Source organism: Gymnoscopelus microlampas (genome assembly GCF_963454915.1).
Source record: "Gymnoscopelus microlampas genome assembly, chromosome: 4".
Classification (NCBI taxonomy): Eukaryota; Metazoa; Chordata; class Actinopteri; order Myctophiformes; family Myctophidae; genus Gymnoscopelus; species Gymnoscopelus microlampas.
Window position 1 is genome coordinate 33,060,114 of NC_139941.1, and position 21,700 is coordinate 33,081,813.

The following is a 21,700-nucleotide window of genomic DNA, read 5'->3' on the forward strand; positions in this document are numbered from 1 at the left end:
CCCGAACCAAACCCGCACCCTAACCCTAACCGCACGCGGATGCCACATAGTCGGAGAAAAGGTCTGTCGGATTAACGCATGCCTCCCCACCTCACCGCAGCGGCTGAGGTTCTGTTCCTATCTTAGGCAGAAAAGTATTTGCATTTTCCAACATTTTACAGGGGTGTATTTGGGGTTCAGGAACAAAATGTGTCTGCATGCATGCGTGTGTGTGTGTATGAGGGAATCAGAAGGAGCAAAAAATAATTGTCGGTAAGGGTGCAGTCACACCAAACTTAGATTCTGCCTATGCGGCAGATTCTGCCAATGCTTTTCAATGGGAACGGAGTGTTTTTTCCCCCCTGAAATCCGCGAATGACAACAAACTGCTCCGTTCCCATTGAAAAGCATTGGCAGAATCCACCGCATAGGCAGAACGATGGTTTCGTAGATAACCACAGTTATGTGAGTGATTGGATCACTCCAATATGATATATCCCTCCGCAGCAGCAACAGATTACTCCGTGTACGGGGGTGTGCCACAGCTAGGGACCGTAGGCCTCTGCGATGCCACAAATTCCTACGCAGCACCACCCTCTTCCTCGTGTTCTTCTCGAGGCACCCTAGAACACCACAAGACGATTGGAGTGATCCAATCGCGCTACTGTATATTGGATCACTCCAATATGATATACACAATATCAGATTACTCGGTGAGGTAGGAAAGGGAACAAAGCTCAAACTCACCTATCAGAAGGGTTCGAGCTGAAGTTGAAGCTGAAGACATAAACGTCGGCCGGACGGTTCACATGGAAGACGGAAGACAGTACCTTTGGCAGAAAAGAGGGGTTAGGCCGGAGGGTGACACTCATTCTGTGAGGACCCATCCGGAAACACTTTGCACTCACAGAGAGTGCATGGAGCTCACTGACCCTTAGTGGAGGTGATAGCCACCAGGAACGCCACCTTCCACGAGAGGTGCCTAAGAGAAATAGTGTCCAGGGGCTCAAAGGGCTGCTGAGCAAGCACCCACAGCACCAAGCTGAGGTCCCAAGTGGTAAACATGGGAGTTTGCACCGAATGAAGGCGCCTAATGCCCCTCATGTAGCGGGACAGCAATGGGTGCCTACCCATCGGTCCCTCCGGCCCGTCAGCATGACCCGCAGAGATGGCGGCAAGGTACAGTACACCTTTCGTGTAGACGCCGCCCGGCCCCGCATCCATCAATGGCTGCAAAAACATCAGCACAGTCTGGACAGGACAGGTCGCTGGAATGAAATCCTGACTGACGCACCACACAGTAAACACGGATATTGGCCTTCTAATGTGTGAGGGGGCCATGTTTGTTTTCCATTTATTTTGTGTAATTTATTTGGAAAATGTAAATAAATAAATGAAATACAATATTTGAAAAAAGTAATATGTGTGTTTAAAGTGATGGTTAAATAATTAACAAGTTCCTTGTATTTTCTTTTTATTACAGAGGTCTAGTAGTCACATAGGCTAATAAAGCAATTCTGCCAGATTATGTCATTTTTTATATTCTGTATTTATTTACATAGGACCTATAACCTTATGTTAAAAAGTGATTAGATAAAAATAAATACATTAAATAAAACAGAAATGCAACTATAACCAATGAGATAGCTGGATATTAATATTTGTGGGTTCCACAGTGTAGGAACAGACGCGGGCTGCTTTAAAGTATAGAATAGTTCTGCACTAGTGTTTTTTTTCCACTTGATCAGTGATCTATTCTACACCTGTCAGGACAGTGCAGTATCCAGTAGCAAGAGGAACCAGGCTGGATGGATGGGTCTCCGCCCACAACAGCACCTTGAATTGAATTCTCATTGGTGGCAGTACCCCAGTAGCAGCTGTCAAATTGCCACAGCTGGCCACAGGACAAACGAAATTGGGCTGCATTTCCCTTCATAATAAAAGCATTGAACCCCCCCAAACAAAGACAAATAATTGAATTAATGGTAATTGGGATTGTATCACGTAGTTTAGTTAGGCTACCGGAATAACAACACTGTCAATTTATAGAAAAAAATGTTTTGTATTGTTTATTTATTTACCGAATTGACTGAGTAGGCTACACTTATGTTTTGAAGTCGTAATTTAAGGGGGGAAATCCTCGAATTGGATCACCTGGTACAGTACAGTCCTTAATTGAGTGGACTCGAATCCTACCCAAAACCCTTTAAAGGTGTAGTGAAATGAAAAATATGTTTTTCACACTTTTAGAGCATATCCGTGGTCATCATATGGGCATACCTAACAATAGATGCAAAAAAAAATGAAAAAAAAACTATTTTTGTGTATTTTTACATCAAAAGTCCCTAAAAAGCCAATCTTAATTACTTCCTGTAAACGAAAACGTGCTGCGTGATGACATAATACAGCCTTCACGAATATAAATGAATCTTGATTACATGCACCTGTTTGATTCCCATAGCTGCACGTTCTTCAAACACAGCTGATTTTAATTACAGAGATACTCCGTTTTGAATCTCATTGAAGATGAGTGTATTACTCATTTTAAACTTCATCTGCACACTAAAATATATATCTGAAAACATTATAGGTTAGAAATAAGCCAGGTAGTAGCAAACGTGCTTCACTGGCCGTCTCTCTCTCACTTGTAAACAAACACTAGCCGTGTGCCAGCACGGCTGAAGTGATTGAGATCCAACGTCCCATAGCCTGAAGGGATGGGACCTTCTGATTGGTTTAGAGTCGTTGAGCCGACGTTTCGGGCTGAACCTTCAAAATAAAATGACCGAAAATGTCACTTCAGTGCGTCTTTAATGCTGCATGTTGCATTTCTCTGTCCTGCCAAATGAAGGCTTAAAATGCTGAAACAAACAATACCCTCACTAACCTCTCTAGTGAAATACACAATGCTGGGATAACCTAAAGTTGTGATTGCCGCTGCCTACTTTTCGAAAACTGCGCTGCGTTATCATTATTATTATTCATCAAATTGGGTTTTATTTTGAAGTTTGAAATAGGAACGGCTATGTTTCTAGTATCTAACTTGACACACACACACACACACACACACACACACACACACACACACGGTTAGTGGTAGTGGTGGTGGTGGTACTACTGTAACAGCAGCAGCACCACACTGAACTGAACTCACAGCCTCACACACACTGACACTCGGGATCCGTCTTCAAGGGATGCTGTCGTGTCTCAATGCCGCTGAGGATGATGACAGGCAGCTGAGCGACGCTTCGGTGCAGAAACACTCACTTTACCGCCTGCTACCACCAGTGGCATTCGTCATCCTGAGTGAAAGACAACACAACTTATTATTTTTAAGACGTATCTATACGTAAAAACGACGGAATGCCTCGGATTCTGATACAAATCCAGTTAAATTCCAGTTCAGTCCGAGGCTATACCGTCCGGTATCACGACTCAGAGGCTAGTAAATAGGGGTAGAAAAACGCAAGTCTGAGGGAAAAATGGGATTCTTGCACCAGCTTCATCTTCTGCTCTGGAAGAACATCTCTCTGAAGCGGAGAGGACCGGTAAGATAACATTTATTTATGTGATTTGTGAATTGACAATAACAGGATGTGCTGTTTCGTACTGCGGGCCTCAGTTTAAGGTAAAAAAAAAAAAAAACATCGGCATCGCTGTTTTGACGGGGCGTCGGTCCCGCAGGTTCCGTGTAGAACTGGGCTGCTGCTGCTGCTGCTGCATTGCCTACAGCAGTGGTTCTCAAACATTTTAATTTAAAGGACCCCCATAACTCTGAGAGTGTACAAAATGGAACCAAATGGACCCGTGAGGGTCCATTTGGTTCCGTTTGTACACTCTCGGAGTTACAGACTCTGCAAGGGTCCATTTGGAACCCCTCAAATGAACCCAGAGAGTCCCTGGACCCCACTTTGAGAACCACACTGGCTGATGATGATGATGATGGGCGTTTCTTTCAGCACATTATGTCTTTATATGCATCACTTTTACACACCTGACCTGGCAATAATAATGTCACATTAATGTGCAAGGGTTTTTTCAATAGGGGTTATTATTAAGGTGTTTGAAGTACAGTAGGAAGGCAATGCGAGCTCCCTGTCAAACAGGTTGTTTCTATAAACAGCTGTGGTCTGACAGGATATCCTTGTTGAGATGTAATACCGTTTCACCTTTTACAGAATGCAAGCATATCAATTCTCACGGATGCTATCAAATATATATATATATTTTTATTATATATTTTTTAATCTGACCATAAATATAACCATATAATCTATGGTTATATTGGTCTGATAAAAAAAAAAATCTATGGCATAGATAATGCTTACCAGATAGTGTAGCAGGTCTAGGTATAAATGCCACGTTATATATTTGAAGTAATCCACAATAACATCCTAAACATGAAACTAATTATGGTGTCAGTGGTTTTCAAACATTTATCTTTTATAGGTAAGAACATTTGCCAAAAAGGGGACATAAAATTAAAGCCCATAATGAGAAGCCCAAAAATATAATGTTTTAAGAATGGACTGATCTGTTGCAATGGAATAGTAATATTATTATTATAATAATTATAGTATTCTAGAATGGAAACTAATAATGTGTGACTCCTTGGAAAGTAGATATTGATTGTAAGGGAATAGAAGCCAACATCAAGGAATATAGGAGGCTGAAATCCCATCCACATTTAATTTACAAATATGCTTACTCACCCTTTAAAGTCTAAAACCAGTTAGTTTCTTGACCATTTCAGTTCAATGACTGCATAATATGTTATATCAGTGTTACTTACCATGCTCTACCCTAGGAGTTACATAAGGAGTGGAGCCATAATCTCTGGCAGTATTAGCATATCGCTCTACTCATTGAGCTATACAGGGAATTTAACCACTACATAAATTAGTGTTCCAATTGATTTCAACACAGTGTGATTATCACACCAAGTTTTGCCATAATGTGGGGTTGGGAAAGAGGGAGAGAAGCTGTTATTTGATAATGATGATATGCCACATTCAACTTTTCATTCATCCATCCATCCATTCATCCATTGACTGAATTACTGATTGATAGATTGATTGATTGATTCATTCATTCATTCAAAGGGATAGACAGACAGATACTGACAGACAGACAGACAGACAGACTTCTTGACAGATAGACTAACGGACATTACAGTGTAGTGATGACCCCCGCAACATGGCTTTGCCACTCACACAATGTGAAGCTTATAATCCCCATGCGTGCTATTATTAGCGATCAAAAGTCCTAACGCCTGCTAGCCTGTTTACTTAAGTGCTGCACTTGCTCTTTTTTAAGGCTAGGCTTGATTCGTCCTGGAATCGCTTGATTTTTATCACCACTTGATGCCTTTGCCAGTGTCCCTCTGGTGTGTTTGGCGAGGGAGGGAGGTTTGGGAGGGCTATTTTTAGCCTCTGTACCTTCAGAGATCACACTCAGAGGAGACGGCAGCACTGTGCTGGGGTGCCTCTGTAATAATAATAGTAACAGCCTCGTCATCCTGTATAGCCTATAGGTTTATCAACCGCAGAGCGCAGGACAGGTCTGGCGGCTGGCCTTGTTAAAATTGGCAAGTCGATTGATGGGTTAAGGAGATTGGCCTGTTCTGCAGTTGCAGAGGGATAACATCAGGGCTGATGTTGAAGAAATGTGATCATTTGTGCTTCTCCATGAGTCAGGCTAGATATCCAAAGCTTGCACCTGATAATGTTTAGTTTTTTTGTATAAATGAAAATGTTTACTATATTGATACACTTGAATATTGCAATATTGTGTGTTTTTGTGTTACTTTATTGATTCCCAAAATCACTAAGATGTCTAATTCATTAAAAAAATATTGCATAAAAAGTAGTGCTATGATGTTGAATATTACAGGGACTCTGATAAATGTAGAACCCACTGTTTTGATTGCATAAAAGAAGTAGTCTTATTTTGTTTGCCAAAAGAATACCTTTATTTTTTTTTCTTGGGATATAGGCTACTAGGTGTTTATTCCTTTGCTTAGATTGCATTGCACAAATAGTAGTAGCCTGGCATGGCCAGACTACTATCACTGGTTTCCAGGCTAAAAAAGTAATGCTATGGTATTGGGTGTTACAGGGACTGTGAATTAATACAACCGCAGATCCCACTGTTCTGATAAAAAGTAAAATGTCTTTACTCAGATTTTATGCTATGGTAGTGTGTTCTTTATACTATGTTTTTGATTTTTTAATTCACAATATATCGCCTTGATTAGAGTCACTCTCCCTGTCTTATGTTTTTCTGTCTTTTACACCCAGTTCTGCTACAACTACATAACAGCTATTTCTCAAGCAAGTAGCAGCAGCTAGTGTCTGACCTAGATTGCTGTTCCCAGACTGAGTTTGTCTGAATGATTGCCTTACACTGGGCTGGACTAAACCCACGGCCTGGGTATCTATGGAGACGAATGCAAGCTGGATAAAGAGAGAGATATTTATGAAAGAAATCAACGATGGAGAAGAGAGGGAAGGAAGGAAGTAGAGGAGGTGGAGACATAGAGCAAGAATGAGGTAGAGATGTATTTGGAGAGAAGGTAGTGGAGTGGACTTGCTGACTGAGCCTGCAAATCCATTGCAATAAAAAGAAAAAAAGTACTGCCAAATGAATTAAACATGCTACCTGTCTAACAGAGCGTAGCGTAGCGCTGTGCTAGCTGACACCATACTCTTGACCGTCTTGGACAGTTGACAGCTGGATGTCATCCAGGCAATGATGTCACTGTAAGGGACAGGAAAGGTTCAAAGGTGAAGCTCACTCCCTCTGGAGGCCAATTTAAAAGCACATATTTGCTTATTTAATTGTGCATTAAATCATCATGTGATCCAATTCAAGCACAATTGTGAAATGGACTAGTAGGCTAATGTTCATTTAAAAAAACCTATGCATACAGAAGAAACACAATAGTCTCAAACGGTGCTCAACAACATACAATGTTGTGTACCCATCCTTGCTTTGTTTAACCACTTTAGATCCAGTGTCCTGTTTATTTTATAATTATAATATAATTATATATTTTTCATACTCAGTTGTGTGACTGCTTAAACCATGGTAAGATCTGAGAGTCAGTTGGAGTTAGTTTGTGGCTACTCTGTGTGGTAAAATGCCCATACAGGTGGTGAACTACATCATCTCAAGGCAATAATATGCTGCTCTTATGGGGAAGATTTTGGTCTATCCACCTTAAATATGTCTAAACGATGACGTTATGAGTGCACTTATTATGTTATCATGGGGTAACAATGTTCAGTATCTAATTATTATGGTGGAGCAATTGTTTAGAGTGCTCCATTGCTCAGTCACCATATGTCAAGTCCCTGTGGGCCAATTTTATTGAAATCTACTTTAACGTTATTTTATTCATTATGCTTAAAATATTGGATCTGTGAGTGTTGAGTCGTAATTATTTTTTCTAAATCCACAGTAATTAATACGTAAACTGTTGCCAGAACTAACAATAAAGTTACCCCATCATTCATTCACATGGATGCCTTTAATGGAGGTCAGTTCATGTAGACTTCTCAAATATGATCATAGAGAGGGAGAGAGGAAGTATGTGAGCCATAGTGATGAAGTGATACAGAGGGAGAGAGAAAGTATATGAGAGATGGAGATAGTGATGAAGTGATGCAGAGGGAGAGAGAAAGTATATGAGAGATAGAGAGTGTGATGAAGTGATACAGAGCCAGAGAGGAAGTTTATGAGTGATAGAGATAGTTTCCGCACACCATTCACACTTATCTTCGGAGGTCACAATATTGTGACGTAGAAAGAAAAGAAAGTGCTGACAATTAGCCTGTCTTTTTTCACTCAAGCATACATGTGCACATTTTGGAGGGATGTGTGAAATCAAAACTCTACGTGTGTGTGTGTGTGTGTGTGTGTGTGTGTGTGTGTGTGTGTGTGTGTGTGTGTGTGTGTGTGTGTGTGTGTGTGTGTGTGTGTGTGTGTGTGTGTGTGTGTGTGTGTGTGTGTGTGTGTGTGTGTGTGTGTGTGTGTGTGCAGGCCTGTCACAATTATTACATAATCATCTAATCGCAATTATTTTTGCATAATCGTCTCCATGTTGAAAAATGTTCACACATTTTCAAATATAAAAAAGCAGAGATAGCAGATCTACACGCTTACAACTTGTAAGTTGTAGATCAGCTCTTTCTGCTATTTTACACATTTAAAATTATTAAATATGTCAATAATGTCTTGGTATATTAAGTTTTGTCATATGCCTAAAAGGCAAACAGAAATTGTATTTGTATTCATATGTCCCATTGTTCAATGCCAAACACAATTAAATCGTTAATCTTTATTTGAGAGTGACAATTAATCGTCAACTTGAATTTGTAATCGTGACAGGCCTGTGTGTGTGTGTGTGTGTGTGTGTGTGTGTGTGTGTGTGCGTGTGCGTGCGTGTGCGTGCGTAAAGAACTGTCATTACTTCATGCAGTGCAACCAGAATAGGTAACAAGACAGGCTGGAAACAAATCTTTGGATAGTGGACACATGGAACAGTTGTGTGGCCTGTTGTCATCTCTAGGACAAAGGTGATGTTACAGTACAAAGGCACTGTATATCCTGATACATTGCTATTTGTATGCATGCCCCCCACCCAGCACAGTGAGATTCTGCACAAAATTCTGAACAGATTTCTCTCTCATTCAATGTGCTGTGTAATCTGCAAAGTTTAAGGCCCAGGAACATTAATATTGATTTAGCAAAAAGCAGTCAAGAAGTGACCCTCACAATGAAGAAAATTAACCGATGTTGATGCAATTTATTTTATTTAAAAGCTTCATTCTAAGTTGGAACATATTCTCATATATTTCTTCTGCCTCTTCACACACAACGTGTATGATGACACAATCTTTATATGGGTCTCAAACCTTGTCGATTAGCTACCTGGCCCTTGAAGAGTCGATAATCCCTACAATAAACTGCCTATTCCATTTCATGTGTAAATAAGTAACTACTATAATGATAAATCTATACAAAGCAATTGTTCATTATATTACTATTAAAATAATGATGTCATGGTCACTGTAAAAAAAAATAACCCATTCTGATTGGCAGACAGGTGAAATATAATGCACTTTCTGCTTGCCTGTCATTGTTAGTAGGTAGAAATATAATGGTTAGATATCCAGGTACTGTTACCCCTGCATCAGATTATGCTAGCACAACATAGCCATCCATACTGCGGTTCATTAGTTGGGTTCACTAAACCCATGACTTGCATTGTGATCGAGGGCTAGGACGTGAGGAATCTTTAAAAGAGCAACATATCCTGGGCGGTTCGGCGGTGAAAAGTTTATTTTTAAGACATGAACAGAATAATAAAATATTGTGCTTAATGTAGTTATAGTCTCCCAGCCGGTGTACTACAGCGTGTGTGCATCCTGCTTTGACATTACCCTGCAAGAATTAGGGCTGTCATGATTACACATTTAAGCTGACGATTAATTGTCAGTCAAATAATTGCGATTAACAATTTAATTGTGTGGCACTGAACACTGGAACATTACAGTATGAAGCCTTTTAGGCTTTGTAATCAAAAATTGCACAGGGCGGATATGAAAAATAACTGAAATATATGTAAGCTAATGTATATATGTAAGCTTGTAGATCAGCTACTTCTTATATTTGAAAATGTGTGAAAATCTTTCAACATGGAAACCATTATGACGATTATGTATTGTGATTATCTCAAATAATTGCGATTAGACAATTATGTAATTATTGTGACAGGCCTAGCAAGAATACCATATCTTTTGAATACTTCAGTTCACTTACTTGTCTGCATAATGTTGGCATTGATGTGCAGATCTGACAAAAGACTTCCTTCTTAGCTTCATTATGTTCAAGCCAACTGGCCAGTGGTCATGCCAGTGTGGCTGACACTTTTTCTTTTGTTTTGTTTTTTTGACACAAAGCAACACTGTAGCTGAGTGGGTAGAGAGGCTGCCTGGGAAACGGAAGGTCCCCGGTTCGCGTGTCGGCCCTGGCCTACGTGTCAATGTGTCGTTGAGCAAGGCACTTAACCCCTAACTGCTCCCAGAGGCGCTGCCCCCATAGCGCCCACTGCTCCTGATACTTAGGATGGGTTAAATGTAGATACAACATTTCACTGTATATGCAGATATGTACAGTAACAAATACCGCAAAGGATTATTATTATTATTATTATTTAATGCCACTGTAGGCTGTTGTGAATGCATTTGCGGTAGCAAGCAGTGAACTGCAGATGTGCAAGGCTCTGTCTGCTCCGTCTTCCGTTCAACCAACTATGAGACATCGGGCTCATATAGTTGCTCATGCTTACGGCAGCAATTATCGAGATGATTTCACAAAAATCATTGACAAAACACCAGTAACTATAAAGAAAACGTCACATGGATGCAACTGGGACGTATCATCAGTGTTGTAGCCTGGGGTCATAGGGTGTTTCGAGTCTCGCAACAACATACACTCTGAGGGTGTATGTTGTTGCTTACAGCAGCAATTATCAAGATGATTTCACAAAAATCATTGACAAAACACCAGTAGCCTACTACAGGAAAATAATGCAGGGGAGCGGGCTTATGGAACCTGTTGTCAATTGGCGTGTTGTAATAGTGCGTTGATTAATGTAGGCCTATATTTTGGTAGCCTTGCGTGCAATCATTGTTTGCACTAGCAGATTCGTCTGGTCCCAGGCAAATATTTTGGTGTCAGTGTAACATCTGTTTGTGCAAACATATTATTTACATGTCTGCATTTGGCTAGTACTAGTAGTGGTAAATCCAATACACTTGATGGATAGGCACCCGACTGTCTCAGAGCAATATCCTTGCGGGTTCCATAGCTGTTCCATAGCTTGGAGAGACAGTTGCTTGGCAACTATAAAGTCAAACAATTTGTCATTGTTTGATTTGAATCCTTCTGCTGCTGTCAGCGTGCACAAGAAATATGACGCTAATAGGCCAAGTAGTTTACGGGATTAGCTTGGACACACACACACACACACACACACACACACACACACACACACACACACACACACACACACACACACACACACACACACACACACACACACACACACAGTCTGGGTGAAAATATGATATCCTGGTGGAGAGAATAAAGTACTGTGCTGTGTTTTCAAGTACAGTTGGCAGCTGAAATAAAGCATATTAATATGTTAATGGTAGAGGTGAGAAGGCCTGCTAAGCTGCTGCTGGTGGGGTCGCTGAGAAAGTGACCATGTTAGATGGTGTTAATGAGCTGCAACACTGGAGGACAAAGGTTAATCACTAAAATGAGAAAAGCTTGTGTGTGTGTGTGTGTGTGTGTGTGTATGTGTGTGTGTGTGTGTGTGTGTGTGTGTGTGTGTGTGTGTGTCTCAGCTAAGATTGCCATTAAGTGATTTAGCTTAATATTTATGAATAAATTATGAATAAGTATGTTTCTGGTATAATCCTTCAAAACTAGAATAGAGCATATGTGCGTGCGATCATGCGTCCGGCCATGCGTGCGCGCGCGCGTGTGTGTGAGGTTGTGAGTGTGTGTGTGTGTATGTGTGTGTGAGAGCGTGTGCGTGCGTGTGTGTGTGTGTGTGTGTGTGTGTGTGTGTGTGTGTGTGTGTGTGTGTGTGTGTGTGTGTGTGTGTGTGTGTGTGTGTGTGTGTGTGTGTGTGTGTGTGTGTGTGTGTGTGTGTGTGTGTGTGTGTGTGTGTGTGCGTGCGTGCGTGCGTGCGTGCGTGCGTGCGTGCGTGCGTGCGTGCGTGCGTGCGTGTGCGTGCGTGTGTGTCTTTGTGTGCGTGTGGCGTGTGTGTCTGTGGTTTACTCCTGCTGTTGTAGACTGGCTGGTGGCTGAATCTCAACTGTGAGCTCCACCTGTTGGCTGTGCACCTCTGGCTAATGGAAATGCCTGTAAACCTGTAGGCCTGGAGCTCGTCCTGAGATGCAGTGTGTGTGCTTGGAGGTGCTGCAGTATTAATCATGTCATTAGAGCTCTCACTATGAATAATTATAGAATACTGGCAAAGCTGCAATGTGGCATTTCATTTGGAGAGCCTCTCTAGTTAAAATGCTCGCAGTTGTTGTAAAATATGAGTCATTTGCAATTTGTATAACTGGCATTGTAGCTATCCAGCTTGAATTGTCAGCTTCAAACAGAAGGACTTTTTGATGATAAAATAGTCATCTGCTACATGTAGGTTGACCCACAACAGCAGGCAATCCATGGCCCTACTATAGGTGGGATGGTAAATGCAAAACTCTTCTCTAATGCCAATGACTGTTGCAATACTTAAGCAACAGATGTACATAACAGTGAAGCTGTAAGAGAACATCAGTGCTCAGTCCCTGATTAAATAAAGGCAATTGCCTTGTTTGTCGAAGTAGATTTTGACATGAATAAAAAAAGATGCATATGAGTCTTGATTGCATTTTAAGTATGTTCCATTTATAAATGTGACATACATGTCTGTTTGTTCTTAAGGTTGCCGCCAGCATATACGTAGGCTATGCTGTAGTGTATTGTTTCACCATGGCTTCCTGTTATATTTTCCTGTACAAGGGGTCTGCTTGCTCTTTGCTAGGTCTGGGCAATTAATCGAAAATATATCGAAACCGATATTTAGAACCAATAACCGACTTATAACCAAATAATAGAGAAGCAAGATTGTTTTTATATATATTCTTTCTTATATATCAACGAATCAACATGAAAAAAGTTGAATAGATCTTTTATTATAATCAACCAAATCGATTCGTCTGATTAACCATTTAACCCTGGATTAATAATAATAATGTTCCGCAGTAGAATTAGAAGACTCACCGATAATTTATGTTCAACCATTAGCCATGCCAGATGTTCATGCATATACAGTAGCTAATACTTGTCCTGTATGAACATCCTAGTGCCAGACGAGCCGCTTTATTCTGAGCAACCTGTACTTTTTTCAAATCAGATTTTGTAGCTGACGACCAGATTACACGGCAATATTCTAAATTAGATAGAACTAAAGAATGAATAACCGATTTCATTATAGAGGGAGTGATGAAAGCAGAACACTTCCTATTCATCCCGATTCCTCTTCCTAGTTTGATGACAATATTGTTTATATGTTTAGACCAAGATAAAGAGCTATCAATAGTTACTCTCAGAAGTTTTATTGTGTTCACTTGTTCAATTTTGTGTGGTGCCAATTGACAGTTTTAACTGAGGATTCTTGCCCAACATGTGTCTACATCCAAGCACAATGGCCTTTGTCTTAGAAATAATGACACTTTGTTGTACAAAGGTGGTGTACAAATACAGTTGATCTACAAGCTCACAACTCGTGCTGCGATGCGTTGTTGTGAGCTTGTACAGTAGATTTGCTATTTTCACTACATAGATTTATTTTTTGTAATTGTTCATTAATCGTAATCAAGGTAAAGGTTTTAAATAGTAGTGATGTTGATTTGAAGTCATATCACCCAGCCCTATACTTGATGGTCACTGTTGATCTAATATGAACAGAGGAGCAGGAAGAGGCAGAGGAGAGAGATGAAAGGAGATGGGAGAAGGGGAGCCTTCTCCTTTCTATAAGGAGGAGGAAAGGTGAGCACAGAAGAGAAGGCAGTAGAGTGAACAAGAGAAGCAGCGGAGCAAATAAAATGTCTACTTAACATGCATGCACGCAGCACACATGTACACACACACACACACACTAACACACACACACACACACACACACACACACACACACACACACACACACACACACACACACACACACACACACACACACACACACCACACGTGTGTGTGTGTGTGTGTGTGTGTGTGTGTGTGTGTGTGTGTGTGTGTGTTTTGTTTTGTTTTTACATATTGTGGAAAGCAGTGGGAGGCATGAACGCGGTTGAGTGGCGCTTTCAGTGCAGCTCATGAAGGACAAACATGTCTGTCTGTCTGTCTGTCTGTCTGTCTGTCTGTCTGTTTGTCTGACTCTCTCTCTCTCTCTCTCTCTCTCTCTCTCTCTCTCTCTCTCTCCCTCTCGTTTTTTTTTTAGCTGGTTCATTTGACTTTAACTGCCCCCATATTTTGCTGCAGGGGACACGGAAAGCAGACTGCAACCATGGCCACCTCTGCCAACAGCAGAAAGAGAGAAAGAGAGAGAAAGGGGCGGGGTGATAGGAAGAGTGACAGTGGCATGGAGAAATTGGGAATATGAAGGGAGGGATGAAGGAAAGCCGAGAGAAGACCTGCATCATGTGTGCAGGATTGTGAATGACACGGGGAGTGCGGGAGGGTGGTGCATGCTTACTGAGTATAGATGGATGGAAACGTAATAGAGAGAGACAACTTAAAGAGAAAGAGTGAATGAAGATGTCAGAAACATCTTATCCCCCATGAGGGTAAATGGTACAAACCGTAGCCAGACAGTGGAGGCAATGTGAGGACAGCAGAGTGTTCAGTCTTTGTCAGTGTCTCCTCGTTCTGTTGGGTAAAATATGGAGTTCTTTTATGTATTATATTTATGTGTATTATTTTCATAAGCCATATGATACGTACGAACTGCAATATTACCGCAAATTATAAGAAATATTCTTATTTTCAATATATCTTTTAACCACGTAAAGGAAGTAATAATAATAATAACAATAATACATTTTATTTATAACACACTTTATAAAGTGCTACAGGGTTAAATCAAAAGGCACAAAAATAACAAAGTCAGGGCAAAAACAACAAGAATACCCTTTCTTGAGGAAAAAGATCGATTCAAAAAGGTAATTGAAAGACCTAAGAAAAAGCTTTGTTAAAAAGGTATGTTTTAAGTCCATTTTTAAAAGCATCGGTAGATTGTGGGGCTCTCAAGTGGTCGGGGAGAGCATTCCACAGGCGTGGTTCAGTGGACAGAAAGCCCGGTGGCCCATGGTGTGGAGGTTGGTCTTGGTGGTCTAGAGAAGGTTGGTGTTTGGACGAGCGAAGGTTTCGAGCGGAGGGTTTTATTTTGAGAAGTTCTTTGAGCTAGGGGGGGGGCATTGCCGTGGATGCACTGATGGGTCAGAAGGGAGATCTTGAATTCAGTCCTGAAGGTGATGGGGAGACAGTGTAGTGAACGGAGGGTGGTTGTGATGTGGTCTCACAACCACATTACATCACACAACCACATCACATGTAGCCTCTGCAGGCTCTTGCTAGGGATCCGTATAAGTACTGTATATGGTAGACCCAGAGTAATAACAGAGTATATATATCTCAGTCTTTCCTATTAACTGTTAACACTAATATGCACTTGTGCTAAAGAGGACCCTTCAGAACACACTGTACAGTAATTCAATTCAGTCAGACACTTTGTCAAAATAAACCAACCATTTATTGCAACGATGTTGCATTCAGTTTGGTGGTGTGACTGTGATTCTACAGATTATCTGGGCAAGCATTACACAGAATCTGAGATCACTAACCCGCCTGAAGCAAAGCCTAAGATAGCGGGATGGTTCTTGCATAAAGACATTGAACCCCTCAAAGGCGTAAGTTAAGATACACAGATATAACATCATACAGTCCACAGAATTAACATAGTGAAGAACTAAATGCCACAGGGAGGGAGGAGACTGGCTGAGTTGGAGGGAGTTTGATGGCTGACAAGCTGCAGGAACAGTGCTGTGACCAATGCTGAGCGTTTAGTATGAAAAGTGAACAGTGATCTGCTTAAAAAGACCGCCTAGAACGAACCACTAGGTTAGTTCTAGAATGAAGGGTGATTGGGTGTTTCTGAGCTAGGGTGACCATCCGTCCCGAAATTCGCGGGACAGTCCTGAAATTGGACCCTCTGTCCCACGCCCCGCACAAGCAGAGCAATGTCCCGAAAATCAAAGATATGAAAAAAATATATATATTTTCTTTTTTTTTATAATATATCGGTAAAATCAGGCAAAAATGAAATTTTACAAGATTGAGTAACTGCATGGCTTATTTCTTACCTATAATCTATCAGTTTCTGTACTTCTGCTCCATGCCTGTGAGCTCTCCTGCTGGGCACAGCTGTGCTGGCTTAGAGACACCCAGAGCAGCGGATCACTCGCTGGACCACAACAACTCGCTTATTTACAAGGGTGTCACTCATACCTCAGACACGCCCATTTAGCGGAATTCCAGACTGCGGAAACTCGCTGGCCACTGCTGGTGTAAATTCTGCATTTTTTATTCTCTCTTTAGTCTCTCTTCCTCTCTCTCAATCTATCTCTAGCTCTATTACATTTTATCACTCTCTGTCGTGCTTTTTCCAGTAACTGTGTACAGTATTTTATTCATACTGTAGCATGGTGTGTTAAATATTGATTAAGCCAGTGTTTAAGTGTGTTGCAGTTGACTCAAAAAAGGGAATTTGCTAAGACAATTGAGAGTGAGAGAAAAGGGTGAAGGACAGCGTTTAAAATTACATTTCCAGGCAAGAGCGAGTGAGAGAAGAGAGAGCAGGTAAGGATGTGGAACTGTTGCATTATTCATACCCCGTTGTGTCAAATCCATGGCTGTACATTATGCACTGTCACACAGACACTTGAGTAGAAATGAAAACACACACACACACACACACACACACACACACACACACACACACACACACGCACACACACACACACACACACACACACACACACACACACACACACACACACACACACACACACACACACACACACACACACTAGCTCATGCGGTTACTATCCATCAGTACAGTAAGTACCACAAGTCACGACCATAGGCGCTCAAGAGTCCTGACAGTTGGCTGCTCATTTGCTTCACACCTGTCAGCCCTCAAGCTGGCATCTTCCTCCTTCGCCAGGTGCAGCTAGAGGGAAGAGGGTGACACAGGGGTCTCTAATCCGTTTAGCACCTGCTCTTCACTCCTCTACTGGGCCCCCTCATTTAGTTCTTCACACCCTCCTCCTATCACACCGGCACCTCATCGGCTCTCACCTCCTCCTCTCCTTCTGTTTCACTCCGGGTTCGCTCCCTTCTTTCTTCCATCATGCACTGAAGAATCCTCAGTGTTAAGTTAACTTTTCAGTGACAGTGAGGAGTTTCACTGGTAGGAAATAATGCGTGTGGAGGACCATGCTATCCATGCCAGTTCCACTCCCTGCTGAACAGGCGGGTGGACCAATCAAGCCGCCCCTGCTTGTAGTAGCCGCCCCCATTGTCCATGGTGGTGATCATAAACTTTACCCCTGTGCCGTCCAGGCTGCTATGCCGACAGGACAGGAGGCGAAAGCAATCATTCATTTATTTGACATTTATTTGTATGACAATTAATCGCCAATTAAAATTCCATGGTCGTATATCAGCCCTAAGGCGTGCAGCACACACACCCGCACGCATCTGCAGTTTCAGTACAATGAGCCATGCGTAAGGCTACAAAGACAGGTCCAGTCCAGACCACAGGGAGACTGACTGTTAGGTCCTCCTGATATCCTTGTTCAAGCTACAGATATCCTTGGATATATAGGAATAACTACACCACATCCTCTGCTTAACAAAGTGACAAAATATCCCTTTGCGTTTTACAACTGAGTACATATTTACCATGCCTCATTGGCTCACCTTCATGGCTGCTAAAATCCATGAACACATGGACAATATGAACATCCCTGTGAGTCTTTATGAGCAGTATTCCACATAAAGCTGTGTTACTGGAACTGCCAAACCTTTACAGCCCAACTACAAACAGCTGTGTCCCATTACAGTCGATCTCCATTGGAGTTTTGACAGAGCAGAGCCATCTCTGTGTTGTGATAATGAAGCAATGTAGGGAACAGGTCTTCAGTAAACATATCACGTTGTGATAGCAGCAGCATCATTAACCCTTAAAATATACTCCTAATTATTTTGTTAGTGTCGTAGTTATCAATCATGGTTATTAATATTTGATGATATTTGGGAATGGAAAAAACGAATGCATCTTATACTTATTTATTGTGACTATTTTGAGAGTGGCCTAACAGCTGATGCATTATGCACTGCACATTGTTATTGTATATAGGCCTAATATGTCATTTTATCCGGTACTGTACATTGTGTAAGTGTCTATGTAAGTAGTGTTTTTATCTTCTTTTTTTCTTTGGGATGGTGTGTCCTTTTTGTTAAGGCAGAGTGAGCCAAGCACAATTATTTAATTGTATTATATGACTACCGGTATGTGGAGGCGTGCTCCTGACTGGAACATAACCAGCTCATACCTGTTGACCATCTGGACGGGGAAAGTGAATGAGAGACACTCCCACTTTCCACGCATAATTCCATCAATGTGCCCTTGAGAAATGTTTCTAAGCCTCACAAATTGGAGGAAGCTGCTGTAGAAGAGCATCTCTGGTCAGTGAACCTTCCCCTGGTTAAATGAACCTTGAGTTGATTGTTTAACCACTTAAACGCTATACTTAGTTGACCATGGTCCCCCAGGGAACTACACTTGGCCCACGTCTTTTGCATTGTGAGCTTGTAGATTGTAGATTCACCAAATGTTCACCTCCCACTAGTTTAGGGACACTAGGGTTCATGTGTGGTCAAGACTCAAGACACTGGCCTCATGGATTCCATGTTTGCCTATAATTGGATCACACTACATCTGTCTCACCAGTGGCTCACTTTCAATAACTCCCTCACTTGATAACGGAAAGATGTAAAGGGGAGTTTACTGCCCACATACACCTCTATGACTCGCCCTGCTGTTACCCCTCCATCCACATTACTACACCCGCTGACAAGGAAGCTACTCTAGATGGGCACGGGCTGCCTCTGCAATAGCCCCATGACTAATGGGATGAAGCACTATATACGGGGATTAGGTGTGTGTGTGTGTGTGTGTGTGTGTGTGTGTGTGTGTGTGTGTGTGTGTGTGTGTGTGTGTGTGTGTTGGAGCGTGCGTGCATGTGTGTGTGTAGTCTTACAAATGACTCTCCTGGCATGGCTCACACACATTACAAGCCTAACTCTCATACATAGACCTTGGGTTTGGGCTATTAAACACATAAATGGACTCTAGAATGTGATGTTTCCTTTTTTATAATAGGGCCTATTAGAATGTATGCACACACACACAACACACATTTGTTAGACACAAATATCACACACACACACACACACCCACACACACACACACACACACACACACACACACACACACACACACACACACACACACACACACACACACACACACACACACACACACACACACACACACACACACACACACACACACACACACTATATGGAAGCTTTCATAGTCAAACATAGGACTTTTACTCTAACCCAAACGGTATGCTTGGGGTCTATCCATTAATGAACAGGGTTAATTATGGCACACAGACACCTCTGTGGTCGCAGTTCCTCCTGTCAGCAGTATCTGCATTCGACCGCTGTACATCCAGGCTCTTCCCTGAGCTTTCTCATAACCAACCCTCTTAATAATTGAACTGCAAATGAGCATTGAGCAGCTCCTCAATAATACATCAGCAGTATTGTCTGAGAGAAGCAGCGTGGAGATCCTTTGTATTACTGGACTGAGACGAAAAAAAACTCCCCATTCAAAATGTGGTACAGAATAACCACCGATAGTGTGGCAGTTTAGATCTACATCCCCCTGCTGCCCTTTCCTGTACCTTTTCTATGCTGTTTCACTACGTTTTACTTAACTTAATTTACCTTATTTGCACGTTAATGAACATTCAATACATGTACAAGAAATGAATTAATTGAACATGATGTCATGTTATCACAACAACATGACTAAAACAAACTACAACATACGGTACGATATACTGCACAACTGCCTACAAAAAAAATGTTAAGCCTAATTTAAGCCTAACTAACAACCTAAATACCTACTATAAAGTCTAATACCTAACCAATAGAATATCTAAAGCCTATTTTGACATTTAAAGAATGTATCGATGGTCACATGTTTGAGACATTCTTTTTACCATTTTCTTATTGTCTTTCACAATGCCAAATAAAGGCTGCTAAAAGGCTAACTTGTAAACCTGAGGTACGGAGAAGGAAGACCAAACATGCTCTTAAAGATTAACGCTTTTGAGTTTGTAATAGAATTCATAATCTCTGGTTGGGAGGGTTCTTTCTATCAATTAAACACCCCATGAAGCCGCCTTGAATTCATGGAGATCTTTTCTTTTTTTTCTCCACATTCCTAAGCCAATAATTTGATGACCGGCGGAGTCTCCACACACATTTAGAGCATAATGGAGATATAATTAACAACAAATGCCCCCTTCCAAAAAATAAATACATCTATTTTTGCATATTTTTATGTCAAAAGCCCCTAAAAGTACAATAGTATTTAATTCCTGTGAAATGAAAATGTAATGCGTGATTACATCAGCAAGCCCTTATGAATTATCATGAGTCGTGATTTCATTCACCTGTGTGATTCCCATATCTCATGTTCCTCAACACAGCAGCTGATTCTCATTATGGAGACACTGTTGGGCTGCTACTGTGGTGAATCTAATTCAAGAAGATGGCCGGATGGCGCATTACAAATGTTGTACTTAAAGTACACTAAAATATGTATCTGTCTGAAAACATTTGAGGTGAGAAATATCAATGTAATAACATAAACATGCCTTGGCACTGCCTCTCTCTCTCTTCTGCCTCACCTGAAGGGACAGTTGTAGACTTTGATTGGCTGAGGCACAACCAGCCTCTGTTTGACTAGGATTTTCCCAATAAAGGTCACAAAAAAAACATTGCAGTTGGACTTAAAACAAGTACACCCAATGAGAGTGGGAGACTGGGGGAGAGAAGTCCTTGACTTCACCGCCAATGCATTCTTTATTATGTAAAGGAGGCGTGTTCAAGCTAATTATAGCTTTATGTATTTAGTTCCTCTTCAGCAAAGTGCTGAACCACTGAGTCCTAAAGTACTCCAGAGACATTACAATGCTAGTCTCTCAATTAATGCTGCCAAGCCAATCAAACAAAGCTAAGGGAAAAGAAACCCGAACAGGAAACAGCTATGCCACCTTCAGGAAACCAGGACTACAATAATGGACTACAGAGTCCATTCAGATCATTCACATTTGTGTCATCTTCCACTGGAAGAGTAACACCAAGCAGTAGGGGTGTGCCGATATATCGTCCCGCGATATATCGCGATACGTTTTCGCGACGATATGTATCGTTTTGGGGGGAAAAAAATATCGTTTTTTTTTTTTTTTTTTTTTTTTTTTACAATCATAATAATCAGGCATGCAAACGGCCCCGAAGTGAAAAGAGTGACAACGTGTTTTTTTTTCGGGTCAGGTGTCATACTATTTGGATTCAAAACGGCTATTGTAGCTGAAAAGCTACAAGTTTGCATGTCTGAATAATGCAAAAACAGAATTATTTGTTTGCATTTTCTTTTTTTCTCCTCCATATATTTTCATAATAAAAAAAGTGCGTATCATATCGTATCGAAATCGTATCGAAGTTGTGAGCCAAATATCGTATCGTATCGTTTCGTGAAATTAGTGTATCGGCACACCCCTACCAAGCAGCAGTGCTGTGCAAGACTAAGAACTTTGTTTCCTCTGGTGATCCAGCATAGGCCATACATACATAGGATAGGTTGTTGGAGGGTTTCGACAACTTGGGATGCCCAAAGACGAGGCAGAAAGGCTGGCAAAGTATTGTGCCGTCTCTGGTGTAATTG

General features: G+C 41.3%; 1 protein-coding gene across 1 annotated transcript in view; it reads left to right on the forward strand.

Moving 5' to 3' along the window:
- The first annotated feature begins 3,160 nt into the window (after positions 1-3,160).
- Positions 3,161-21,700, forward strand: part of abca2 (ATP-binding cassette, sub-family A (ABC1), member 2) — a 100,707-nt gene continuing 82,167 nt past the window's right edge. The window contains exon 1 of the mRNA XM_084054243.1: positions 3,161-3,527. Within this exon, the coding sequence (XP_083910369.1) occupies positions 3,462-3,527 (66 nt within the window). The 5' untranslated portion in view covers positions 3,161-3,461. The remainder of the gene's footprint in view (positions 3,528-21,700) is intronic.